The 13800-nt window shown below is 34.7% G+C and overlaps 1 protein-coding gene and 1 long non-coding RNA gene across 2 annotated transcripts; one reads left to right on the top strand and one right to left on the bottom strand.

Annotated features, from left to right (window-relative positions):
- Positions 1 to 1197: 1197 nt before the first annotated feature.
- LOC111383504 lies at positions 1198 to 9124 on the bottom strand. Its single transcript, XR_002700750.1, has 3 exons — positions 8899 to 9124; positions 1556 to 1867; positions 1198 to 1360 (listed from the first exon to the last, which is right to left on the bottom strand). It is a non-coding gene; the product is annotated as an uncharacterized LOC111383504 (long non-coding RNA).
- Positions 9125 to 9753: 629 nt separating this feature from the next.
- LOC111383500 (trafficking protein particle complex subunit 3-like) lies at positions 9754 to 12943 on the top strand. Its single transcript, XM_023007616.1, has 5 exons — positions 9754 to 9908; positions 10020 to 10117; positions 10263 to 10362; positions 11600 to 11782; positions 12593 to 12943. Exons 1-5 carry the CDS (start codon positions 9852 to 9854, stop codon positions 12713 to 12715), a joined length of 561 nt encoding a protein of 186 aa, XP_022863384.1. The 5' UTR covers positions 9754 to 9851; the 3' UTR covers positions 12716 to 12943.
- Positions 12944 to 13800: the final 857 nt, after the last annotated feature.

The following is a 13800-nucleotide window of genomic DNA, read 5'->3' as shown; positions in this document are numbered from 1 at the left end:
CTTTTTTCATCCCCCCTCAAAGTAAGGGTTGAATTATCTTTCGATCAAAAAAAGAGATGCCATACTTAAAAGAAAATTCGACAAAATCCTAGAACAAGGACTGACAATGCACTTATTTTAAAGGTTAGAGACACGATTCATGTAACAATAGATTGGGAACCACTTGACCAGTACATCATTAGATTGGGCACCAACATAACAATTTTCGTGAAATATCTTTTATGATGACACGTGGCAAGAGGATAGGGATTGAAGGGTCTAGAAACGACGATGCACCTACGTTTTGTCTTCACATGCATGTTGTGCATATCATTTTCTGACCACTCGTAACGTTTTGGCCATGTAAAGTCACATTATGTGGACATTTTCGAAAACCACAAGATATGTGCTGCGTCAGATGTCAATTTATCTTTGCCTTGACAGATTTTTCAAGAAAATTTCTTCTTCGCTTTTTACTTTTTTCGGAACACTGTGGAGCTGTTTGAGCCCATTATTTATAAATTATAATAAAATGAATAGTATTTTTTAAAAAAATGAACGGTTGAAATTTTTTTGATTTACGTTTAATATTATTTTATTAAAGATTGTATGATTAAAAGTAGGAGAGAGAGAAATTTAATTTAATGTAATGAGAAATAATAAGACTAAAACGGGGGCTATATTATTCATCACCATGTAATCTAGAGCGATCCACCACTACTATTAAACATTAAAGAAAAACACTAAACCTCAGTTCGGTATTGATTAAAATTCAAATTTTAATTTAAGTCGAAATCAATAATTAATTTTAACCAAATATTTCATGGATTCCACGACTTTTTAATAACATATTTTATCAAATTTTATTAAAATCTACTAAGAAATTGATTTTAATCTCTATCAAATATGGGCTAAAGTTTTTATCCAAATAAGGATATCCCATGGCATATTCTTTATAAGACAACATGGTGTCCGAAGTGATGTGACTTGAGCTATTCAAAATTTGAAGTGTTATAGTTTGAATATGCGATCTTACCACCCGTGGATATAAAACCATCTCGTTATATATCATTCCCTCTTTAGTGTTAAATTACCAAATTCACGTTTCTTGTAATTCTTCAGCTTCACTTGTGCCTTCTTCGCCTAGTAAAATATAACATCCTAATGTCAACCAACCATGGTCGTAGGTTTGGATCCTACTTGGGTGAGACGAATTCATAATAAAAGGGCTATCTTTATTTACCGCCAACTCAAAGCCTACTTACCATATAATCGATTCGTTACATACACAAATGTGGAATATAAGCACAAAACAATCTGGAAGAAAACATTCAAATCCCAAATGCCATTATTTTGCAAGTCCATGAACGCTAGAGAAATCCTGCAAACGTCAAGCATCACAATAGCAAAAATCTGAGATAGCAGACAAAAAGTGCATACAAGACGAGTATACGGGTGCTATTAACTACAATTAGTACGTTGGCATTCTATTTTTCAATTTTTATAATTTTCTTTTTTTAATAAGCAGTTCTCGCATGTGACGAGATTTAGTAATGTAACAACTAAGAGTTATCACCTGAACAAGAAAAGGTAGATGCATTCTTCTGCTGATCGCCTTGAAGTTGAATAACCTTTAGAAGAAAGTCATGTTTGAATGCGAAAATCGAAATGCAACAAAACAAGAGGAACAGGGACACAAAATACTTCATCCAGAATTGTTCAAAAGCAATACAAACTTGGCCTAGTTCTGGCATTGTAGTGAAACTCTTTCTTCAAGTCCTTGAGTATTTTATTATAGCTGAATTATTTCTTTAATCCCTGCACAGTTGTTAGGCTTTTCCTACCATTCCTCTGTTGTATACGTATATGAATATAGCTAATTTTAATGCTGAGACATAGACAGAAGAACAAAACAACGCTTAGAATGACAACAACCAATCAAACTAGAAATTATCAACAAGAAAAAAAAATTATACGTAAGAAAACTTCACATTGCAGAAGAACATAATTCTAGATTGACTAAAGAGCCCAATGGTTACACCATCTTCTTCTCTCATTCCATGCCTTTAGTAATGAAAGCAAAACACAAATGAACACGCAATTGACATGACACACTACAAAATATGCAAAGGATGAAAAAGTTATAAGTGTTATACTCTAGGTTCAATCAACCTTGGATATAAACGCTTTAAATATATGTAATTGATGTAATTTTATGGCAGATTTATTATTTAATTAATGTTCAACTAAATTAAATAATAGAATCTGTAGATTCAAATCTTGGTAATTTGTTAATCACAAGGATGTGTGATTGTGAGATGTAAATTACATATGATTGAATCTTAAATTATTCGTGGTTGTAAGTAATAACGAGATACGGATATCGTTACTAAGGATAAATCATCACTTGTGGCATTTCTTACTTGTAAAGTAAGTAGCTGATCTTACAAGTTAAAGTGTGGTGACAATTAAATGAATATGTAGATGTTTTGTTATAAAATAAAACATTGGAGACCTGCCGAGAGATTCAACATGGATAACTATCTGAGTATCGGTGGTTAATTTCTAATGTTCGATAGTGAAATTGGTCCTTTGATTTGAGGTCATCATAGTGCCTTATGAGGACAGTCATATTTTAGTAATATTTTTATTCCCCAAGTTGATATTTGGGAAGAAATTAAAGAAGTGGTTATTGGGGATCCTTATATGGAGACTATTGGCCAACTAACCACTGAAAATCCAGTTGTTCCCTATACATAGCGCAACGGATTACTCTCCTTCAAAGGTAAAATCATGGTTCCCAACAAGCCTAGCCTTGGTAAGAAACATCTACACGAAGTCCATGATACGAAGTTGGGTGGCCATTTAGGTGTGCTTCGCACATTCAAGAAATTGGCCCAAAAATTTTATTGGCCTTCCGTGTACAAAACAGTCCAAGAATATGTCAAGAATTGCCAAACTTGCCAACGCACGAAGACGGAAGCATTGGCACCAGCAGGGTTAATTCAACCATTATCCATTCCTTGCCAAGTCTGGGACGATGTGACTCTGGACTTCATTTAAGGGCTGCTAAGATCAAACAACAAGGACACTATTTTTGTCATCGTTGACAATTTAAGTAAGAGTGCACATTTCCTCTCTTTGTCCCACACTTTCACAGCAAAAATGGTCGCAAAGAAATTCGTTGAAGGGGTAGTCAAACTCCACGGCATGACAAAATCAATTGTTAGCAATCGTGATCCAATCTTCATCAGCAAGTTCTGGCAAGAATTTTTTACCATGTCAGGAACCACATTAAAGCTTAGCTCAACTTACCATCCACAAACTAATGGCCAAACTGAGGTTGTCAATCGATGTGTGGAACAATACTTGCAATGCTTTGTTCACCAATGGCCATGAAAATGGAGTGAGTACTTGCTATGCGCTGAATTTTGGTACAACACAACGTACCATGCTTCGATAGGAATGACTCCATTTCAGGCCTTATATGGCCGGTTGCCTCCAACTATTCCACCATATAAAGATGGCCTTTCACCAGTACAAGAAGTAGATTATCAACTCTTAAATCGAGATGAGCTGCCACAACAATTAAAAACTAATCTGTAGGTGGCAATCAATCGGATGAAATAGGCGGCTGATGCAAAACGCCGAGATGTGGTATTTGAAGAAGGCGATGTAGTTTATTTGAAGCTCCATCCTTACCGTCAACAAACAGTTTTTAAACGAGCTCATCAAAAACTTGCAAGTCGTTATTATGGGCCATATCCAGTCCTACAAAAAATTGGCTAGGTCGCATACAAACTCAAGCTTCCAGAAGGGGCAAGAATCCACCCCATTTTTCATGTCTCATTGCTTAAGAAGTACATTGGTAATTCCATTGAGGGAAGCACACAACTTTCACCTATTACAGATAAAGGGGTTTTCATTTTAGAGCCGAAAACAATTCTCGACACACGTTGGATTAAAGAAGGGAAAAGGTTCATAGAAGAAAACTTGGTTAAATGGCATCGCCTGCCATTAGAGGATGCTACATGGGAAAATGTAAAAATGTTACGCCAACAATTTCCTACTTCGAACCTTGAGGACAAGGGTCCACTTTGTGGGGGAAGTATTGTTACACAGCAACGTCATTCGGGAAAAATATCGAAGCCAAACCTCAAGTATGTAGAGTAATCTTGAGCAACAGAACTAGTCCAAGTTGGCTAGTAGAAGAACAAGTCCAAAGTTAGTTTAGCTGTAGGAGAGTCTTTAGCATTTAGTTTTGCATTCTAATTCATGTTTATCTATTTCTGTCATTTACTAGCCGTTGCACTTCTTTTGGCTACAATTCAATGGAAGTAGTTAAACTTGGCTTATTTAAAGCCATGGATGTGAATAAACAATCATCAATAATTTATTCAATTACATCTTGTGGTTTATCTCACCCAACAAGAGAATTTTTTTTTTTTACTGCCACTGATCAACAAGCTTTTGACTGGACCTATCAGGGACGACAAACGTGAGTAGGTGATAAATTAAAAGGGTATTTTAATTTATTAATTTTGATTAGATCAAAATAATAATTCACGTCGTTAGGTATCGTGATTGGGAACCTGATGGGTCACACACAAAAGAAGAACTGGAATATTGTGTTTTACCAATTAATTAATTTAACAAGCGTTGGATAAATTAATTAATTGAGTTACTTATTTATTGTCCTGAATTAATTAATTCATGAACCGGATTTAATTAAATGTGTTAATTAAATCTTGGATTGGGTTAGGAGATCGGCTAAGTTCGTTTGGGTTTGTATAAATAGGTAGGTAGGATTTTGGATCTATAGAGAAAATTCATTCTTCTTGCTAGCACAAGAAGAAAATCATAATCCTACAATTTTATTCTCTGTGTGAATCACCGTTTGCGGCTGGATCCTACAATTTTATTCTCTGTGTGAATCACCGTTTGAAGCCGGATAATTGGAAAGCTGTGAGTGACAAATTGAAGTTGCTGAAATAAAAAAAAAAGTAAAAGTTTGTAGAATTTTTCAAAGGTACAATTTTCTATTACTATTTCTATCTAAATATAGAGAGATTCCTGGTGATAATTGAAATGTGTATTAATTTTCGCTGTTCACGTTTAAGTAGATTCCCAACAAAAGTAAATTTGTTGGAGACTATACACAAAAGTGATGTCCAAATTGCATCAGCTAATATTCAAAATCACTCGAGGGAACGGATGTTGACTTAAATCCATAATTAGTTATACAAACGTTGAGTGTCAGAATATGTGAAGAACAGAGTAAGCTAGTTGGAAACATTACTAATTACACAAGGTCCTGTCCAGATTGTATCAATTCATTCTTCAAAAATCACTTGAGGGAACGGGAACCAACTATAGATGTCGAGTGGCATTATCTATGTTTAACGCTCCCAAAGACATCAGATGTCAAGTGTCATTAGTTAAACTTGACTAAATGGGATTATGAGTCTCCAATGACTGCAATCTCATAAAAAGTCAAAGCAAAAACAATCCTTGTTTGAGCCCCATTTTTTGTGAAGAAATGAATTTTTGAATAGTGTCTTGATGAGAAATGTGTGGTTAAAAAATAAGGAAAATTTTTTGATTTGCATATAATATTATTTTATTGAAAAATATGTGGTTGAAATGATGTCAAATCACTGTTGAAAAATGTAATTTGGTTGAACAATGGGGCTCAAACAAGGGCAATAATATCCCATTATTCCTACATGCTAGAAGCCAATCTTATTTGGAAAAATATATGAGTTCATATCCTATCATTTGCTCATATATCAGCATAGATAAATGTGATTATGATCGTGGTCGTGGCAACTATCTTATCAAACAGCCAAGGAGCATCACGAGGACAATGGCAATGTTTATGAAAAAGTTTTAATCGTCAAGGGAAATCCAATCTAGTCTGTCCTCATCATCGGAAGATGGCCAAACTGAGGTTGTCAATCGATGTGTGGAACAATACTTGCAATGCTTTGTTCACCAATGGCCATGAAAATGGAGTGAGTACTTGCTATGCGCTGAATTTTGGTACAACACAACGTACCATGCTTCGATAGGAATGACTCCATTTCAGGCCTTATATGGCCGGTTGCCTCCAACTATTCCACCATATAAAGATGGCCTTTCACCAGTACAAGAAGTAGATTATCAACTCTTAAATCGAGATGAGCTGCCACAACAATTAAAAACTAATCTGTAGGTGGCAATCAATCGGATGAAATAGGCGGCTGATGCAAAACGCCGAGATGTGGTATTTGAAGAAGGCGATGTAGTTTATTTGAAGCTCCATCCTTACCGTCAACAAACAGTTTTTAAACGAGCTCATCAAAAACTTGCAAGTCGTTATTATGGGCCATATCCAGTCCTACAAAAAATTGGCTAGGTCGCATACAAACTCAAGCTTCCAGAAGGGGCAAGAATCCACCCCATTTTTCATGTCTCATTGCTTAAGAAGTACATTGGTAATTCCATTGAGGGAAGCACACAACTTTCACCTATTACAGATAAAGGGGTTTTCATTTTAGAGCCGAAAACAATTCTCGACACACGTTGGATTAAAGAAGGGAAAAGGTTCATAGAAGAAAACTTGGTTAAATGGCATCGCCTGCCATTAGAGGATGCTACATGGGAAAATGTAAAAATGTTACGCCAACAATTTCCTACTTCGAACCTTGAGGACAAGGGTCCACTTTGTGGGGGAAGTATTGTTACACAGCAACGTCATTCGGGAAAAATATCGAAGCCAAACCTCAAGTATGTAGAGTAATCTTGAGCAACAGAACTAGTCCAAGTTGGCTAGTAGAAGAACAAGTCCAAAGTTTGTTTAGCTGTAGGAGAGTCTTTAGCATTTAGTTTTGCATTCTAATTCATGTTTATCTATTTCTGTCATTTACTAGCCGTTGCACTTCTTTTGGCTACAATTCAATGGAAGTAGTTAAACTTGGCTTATTTAAAGCCATGGATGTGAATAAACAATCATCAATAATTTATTCAATTACATCTTGTGGTTTATCTCACCCAACAAGAGAATTTTTTTTTTTTACTGCCACTGATCAACAAGCTTTTGACTGGACCTATCAGGGACGACAAACGTGAGTAGGTGATAAATTAAAAGGGTATTTTAATTTATTAATTTTGATTAGATCAAAATAATAATTCACGTCGCTAGGTATCGTGATTGGGAACCTGATGGGTCACACACAAAAGAAGAACTGGAATATTGTGTTTTACCAATTAATTAATTTAACAAGCGTTGGATAAATTAATTAATTGAGTTACTTATTTATTGTCCTGAATTAATTAATTCATGAACCGGATTTAATTAAATGTGTTAATTAAATCTTGGATTGGGTTAGGAGATCGGCTAAGTTCGTTTGGGTTTGTATAAATAGGTAGGTAGGATTTTGGATCTATAGAGAAAATTCATTCTTCTTGCTAGCACAAGAAGAAAATCATAATCCTACAATTTTATTCTCTGTGTGAATCACCGTTTGCGGCTGGATCCTACAATTTTATTCTCTGTGTGAATCACCGTTTGAAGCCGGATAATTGGAAAGCTGTGAGTGACAAATTGAAGTTGCTGAAATAAAAAGAAAAGTAAAAGTTTGTAGAATTTTTCAAAGGTACAATTTTCTATTACTATTTCTATCTAAATATAGAGATATTCCTGGTGATAATTGAAATGTGTATTAATTTTCGCTGTTCACGTTTAAGTAGATTCCCAACAAAAGTAAATTTGTTGGAGACTATACACAAAAGTGATGTCCAAATTGCATCAGCTAATATTCAAAATCACTCGAGGGAACGGATGTTGACTTAAATCCATAATTAGTTATACAAACGTTGAGTGTCAGAATATGTGAAGAACAGAGTAAGCTAGTTGGAAACATTACTAATTACACAAGGTCCTGTCCAGATTGTATCAATTCATTCTTCAAAAATCACTTGAGGGAACGGGAACCAACTATATGTTTAACGCTCCCAAAGACATCAGATGTCAAGTGTCATTAGTTAAACTTGACTAAATGGGATTATGAGTCTCCAGTGACTGCAATCTCATAAAAAGTCAAAGCAAAAACAATCCTTGTTTGAGCCCCATTTTTTGTGAAGAAATGAATTTTTGAATAGTGTCTTGATGAGAAATGTGTGGTTAAAAAATAAGGAAAAATTTTTGATTTGCATATAATATTATTTTATTGAAAAATATGTGGTTGAAATGATGTCAAATCACTGTTGAAAAATGTAATTTGGTTGAACAATGGGGCTCAAACAAGGGCAATAATATCCCATTATTCCTACATGCTAGAAGCCAATCTTATTTGGAAAAATATATGAGTTCATATCCTATCATTTGCTCATATATCAGCATAGATAAATGTGATTATGATCGTGGTCGTGGCAACTATCTTATCAAACAGCCAAGGAGCATCACGAGGACAATGGCAATGTTTATGAAAAAGTTCTAATCGTCAAGGGAAATCCAATCTAGTCTGTCCTCATCATCGGAAGAAAAATCCACTATAGTCTTATCGGTAATCAATGATCAATTTCCTACCATGGTACCCTACCATCTACTCAGAAATATATTACTAACTTTGATATCATTATTAATTATCTACAAAAGAAAAAAAAATTATATTGTCAAATTTGGGGTTAGTGATATGAAATGCATTAGCTGTTCACTTCGTATATCGAGAAACATGAGTATTATTTTTAACCAGTAATTAATATAAAAAAAAAACAGATGGAAATTATAAAACCAATAGTCTTATAAACAATATGATATTCCACAGTCACGTCATAAAACAAATAATAAACAATAATTATACATCTATAATCTACGGTCCACGCACAAATTGCCAAAAAGATTCAAGAATCGTCCAATTAGAGGGAAAAATCAAGTACCTGATCCATGGAATTAGGGTCTTGAGGTCGGTGAATTAAGAACGGATCCCAAATCGGATAAGTCCGAAGGAAAGAGAAATAATAGTGACTAATAACGAACTGTTCTACATGATGTGATCCTAAAATGGGGAGCCATCACCTCATTAAGTGGTACACCCTTATCCAATGAGATGAGACTACCTTGAGACTTGAAGTGAAAAGACAGAAAAAACAAAAGTCTCGAAATGGCCTCACCTCATTGGTGAGGATGGACCACCTCATAAGGTAATGGCTCCTCATTCGACGATCACACCATGTACGATGGTGTGATCGCCAAAACAAAGTTTTTCTTATGACATTGGACTAGACATACGGTTTTTAACCTGCTCTAATTTGATCTGGGTTAATTTCAGTTTTGGTCACTAAACTTCCAATAAAATCTCAATTAGGTCACTCAACTTTATTCTTTTTCAATTAGATCACTGAATTTCAATTTACTTTTGATGTTTGTTTAAATCCCAAAATAAATTTAACACCTACAATCCAATTAACATAATATGCTAATAGTAGTTGACAAAATCAAATTTGCAAGCAAATCAAAGTGGAATGACTTTACTCAATGTAGTTAAAGATAAATGACTTGGTTGCAATTCTGTTAAAAATTAAGTGACTCAAAATGCAGTTAACCCCATAATAATTTCAATTCACAGCCCTGATGCCATGAACGACATCTAGCGATTTACCTCCCTCACAAAGTTCTAGGGGCGGACCGTGGGGGCCCTCAAGGTTGGGGTTCAACCCTTATTATTATTATTATTTTTTTTTTTTTATTTGGGGGAAGGCGATTTATATATTTTAGTTCACTGCCAAGCGCTTTCAGAAAGCGTGTTCGTTCATCACTTTCTTCGGCACTCACAGTTAGATCTTCATTTTTACAACTACCCGAAGCAAAAAGTCTAATCTGAATTCTCTCAATGCCTCCCGTCGCTCCAAGGCCCGGCGACGCCATTTTCGCCAGCGTTGAACGCGTGGTAAGTATAATTTCTCAAAATAATCAATCTTAATTTTTTCTGTTTGATTCTGATCGCTGTACCATGTAATTTGGTGAAATCTTGGTCAATTTGTGTTTATAATATTCGCAGAATGTGGAGCTCTTCACTCTGACTTACGGTGCTATAGTGCGTCAGCTTCTCACCGATCTGGAGGAGGTGGAGGAGGTCAACAAACAGCTCGATCAAATGTGATTGATTTTCTTAATTACTTTTATTTCTTATTGTAAGCAATGATTTTGTGAAATTTATCGTAAAAAAAACGTGTCTTGTGATTATTTGATTACCTAAAGTGGTATTTCTTCCTTGAATTTGGAGTACTTGTGTTTGTTGCAGGGGCTATAATATCGGGGTACGGCTAGTGGATGAATTTCTAGCGAAATCTAATGTATCAAGATGCGTTGATTTTAAGGAAACAGCTGAAGTCATTGCCAAGGTGGTGTACTCTTACTATTTATTCTGATTTGTTATTATTCATTTTCATTTTGAATAAAGTTGAGGAATTTCAGCTGTTCTGAATTTTAGATTTCAGTTTTCATCAATACAGAATTTAGACTCCAGTATCAGTGACCTGGAAAATAAGATAAAAGTAAAGATAAATTCCCGTCTGATCCCATCATGTCTTTAAAATCCTTCTTTTAGAGGACAAAATAAAAGATATATTGCCTTTTATATGAGGATCAACTAATGACTTGAAAATAGACTGATAAAGAACGCAATATGAGTGTTCTAATCCCAGTCAATTTTTGTTTATTAAAGAGGAAGTTTAAATCTTTTCGAAAGAAAACATTTTAGGAAGTAAAGAGGATCTAGATCAGTTGCTAGATCAATTGGTGTTGTAACCATCTGCTATTGCACTGTAAGATGACTTCTGAATTAATGGATTTACTGTTTAAATTCTCTGAGTCATGTAGTTGGTTGTATATAAGATACACGTGGGGAACTATGATCCCATCTTATTTTACGTTAATAAAGCCACTTGATTTAGCTGGAAAAAGTGAATAACAATCGCACTTTCTGCACAGGATAATATAGCAACTCCGTCCAAACGAATAACTGCATATTTTCTCAATTAAATAATCCCTGAGAGCTGATAATCTTGAGTAATGTTAAGCACATTTTTAATGAATCCTGAAACGTTCTACCTATCGGCATCAATTGACCATGTCAATGTAGCATTTATCTCCTTACTAGATCATTTCATTATTTGTATAATTCTAAAGTTGAACTGCGACAAGTATCATTTTGGTCTATGCCCATATCCTGTACTAAAACTCTCTTCGTATGGCCTGGGACTGGTATCATTGTGCAATTGAATGCCTGTTTCGGACATAATGTGTATGCTAGGTTGGAAAAAATGTTAACTATTCCTTTTGTCCTTTCAGTAGTTTTTTTCAGTATGAAATTGTTGGGGCAAAAAAGTTTTGGCATTTTGAATTATTGTGTTGTAGCAAATATACTGTCAGTTTAAGTTGATTATGCATTCACTGGCTCTCTCCACTTGGCATTCTATACCACAATATTAGACCAGCATGTTCAGCAGCATAGTTTCATCTCTTATTAAGATAGAAAATCATTTGAGATTGTGTCTTCTGTATTAATTGTCCTTTTGAGCATCTATTTTGAAATGTTTGGTTCATTAAGTACATTATATTAAAATGCCACACGAACAGGTTGGATTCAAAATGTTCTTGGGGGTAACTGCGTCAGTCTCCAACTGGGATGCTGAGGGAACAGCCTGCAGTATAATTTTGGAGGATAATCCTCTAGTAGATTTTGTTGAGCTTCCTGATACCTGTCAAGGTCTATATTATTGCAACATTTTAAGTGGAGTTATCAGAGGAGCTCTTGAGATGGTGAGCTATCCTCCTCTGTGAACATCTTATCCTTACAGTATATGATATTGTTTTTGGAGTGGGAATCTGCCACGCGCATCTTCATAAATTTGTTTATCTCATTATATGATTGAGAATCTGTTTTGATTCTTACAACTGATTGCATAGTGGATGATTCGGAGCTTTCAATTCATACATGTAGATCTTGGACCCATGATATATTCCCAAAACTCACAGAAAAAAAGGAAGTGAGTAGGAAAAAAAAAATAAGCGACTTGGACAGAAAAAATGATGGTTTTGGAGTGGGCATCTGCTACATGCTTATCTGTTTATTTCATTATATGTTTGAGAATTTGTTTTGTTATTGTGAAATTTGCCATTGAATATGTTGGTGGTTGAACTTCTCCCCTATCAAAATTAGTTATTATGATATTAAGCCCCTGTTTGGTAGCAATTTTTCACTCCAAAACAATCAATTTTTTGACCGTTATTTCACTATTTAAGTGGTTATTTTTGACTTCCTCACTCACAAGTGAGACCACTTTTCTCTCTAACGATAAAAAAATCAATTATCATAATCACTAATCGAATAGGCCCTAAAACTTTATTAGGGAGAGAGAGCTGGGAGAGAAGAGAGAAATATGTAACTTATTTTGGCCATAGAAGACGATGTAATCCTTCTGCTTAACAATGCCTCTGGCATTTTCTTATTGTAGTTAATTTGATTGAGACAAATAACTTACCATGTTTCGAATAACGCCTGGGATCATATATAGAGCACAATTGTTACCCTGCTTCGAGTTGACATACAATTCTTCTTTCTTCCTATAGGTGTCAATGAAAACTGAAGTCACATGGCTGCGAGATATGCTTAGAGGAGATGATGCATTTGAGTTGCAGGTGAAACTTCTGAAGCAAGTTCCCGAGGAGTATCCATACAAGGACGACGAGTAACATGCTTCTTTTTCCTTTAGAGATACAATTACAATCTACTATTTTGTGTAATTTTGCTCTTTTTTCATGCAACTCTCAATTCGAATCCCTTTGCCCACAAAGTTTAGTTAATAATACTCGAAAATTTCTTTTATGCTAATTTCAAATGTAGACATTTGGTGGTGTTATTTGTTGGTTTGTTGTCTTGAATGCTTCACGAGTAGATAAAATTATCGCAATACTTGTTTATGATTATCTCAGCACCATCGCTCTACCACCAATTTGATCTTTTATCATTAATATATAATATGTGCGTAACCATATTTATGTAGCATATACTTGCCTAGAAAATGCATAGTGAAATCAAATGTCTGCATTATCGCTTGATTCAATTCAGTTCAAATAAGGAAATTAACTGCTTAAATTGAAGTTTTACCAAGTCATCATTATGGATTTGAGCCTTCCATTGGGAGAGTAAAAATTGAAATGCTAAAGAAAAAAATAAAAAATAAAAAAATAATAAAAAAGAGAGAGAGAGAGTAAGCTTTGCCTCTATTTGGTAGAGATTAAAGTCAGATTGTAATAGATTTTGAAAAAAAATAATGAAATGTATAGTTGAAAAGTTTTAGATTTCATAAAATATCTAACTTCTATTAAAAAGGGAACGAGATGTTATTGTGGATAGAACAGTAAACTAATCCGAAAAAATGACGTCATTTTTTGTACATTTTTTTATTGTTTTCGGCTAGTACCATGTTGTTTCCATTTTTTCACTCCTACAATCATTCCTCTGCTCTTCTTCTGACTTGATGGAGGTGAAAGAAAACCATCGAGAAAATCAAACAACTACTACACCGCCTTTTCTTCATCCTTCTGCGATTTGGGTCGGCACTCCTTCATGTGGGCACTCCTTCTGCGATTTACTGCTTCCAGAAGCATCCGTTAAATTATTGTTTGCTGGATTGTTCATTACTTCTGCTGCTTTTATGGTGGCTTGACTTGTGCATTCACCAGTGGTAAATGAGTAAATGATTCTGTTCTCCATTCATTTATTTATTTCATGTCTTCTTCTATAAAAAATTGCTAATTGAGATAGAGATTTTGGA

The sequence above is a fragment of the Olea europaea genome, unplaced genomic scaffold, assembly GCF_002742605.1.
Source record: "Olea europaea var. sylvestris unplaced genomic scaffold, O_europaea_v1 scaffold2703, whole genome shotgun sequence".
Taxonomy (NCBI): Eukaryota; Viridiplantae; Streptophyta; class Magnoliopsida; order Lamiales; family Oleaceae; genus Olea; species Olea europaea.
This window is presented reverse-complemented; position numbering and strand designations above follow the sequence as displayed.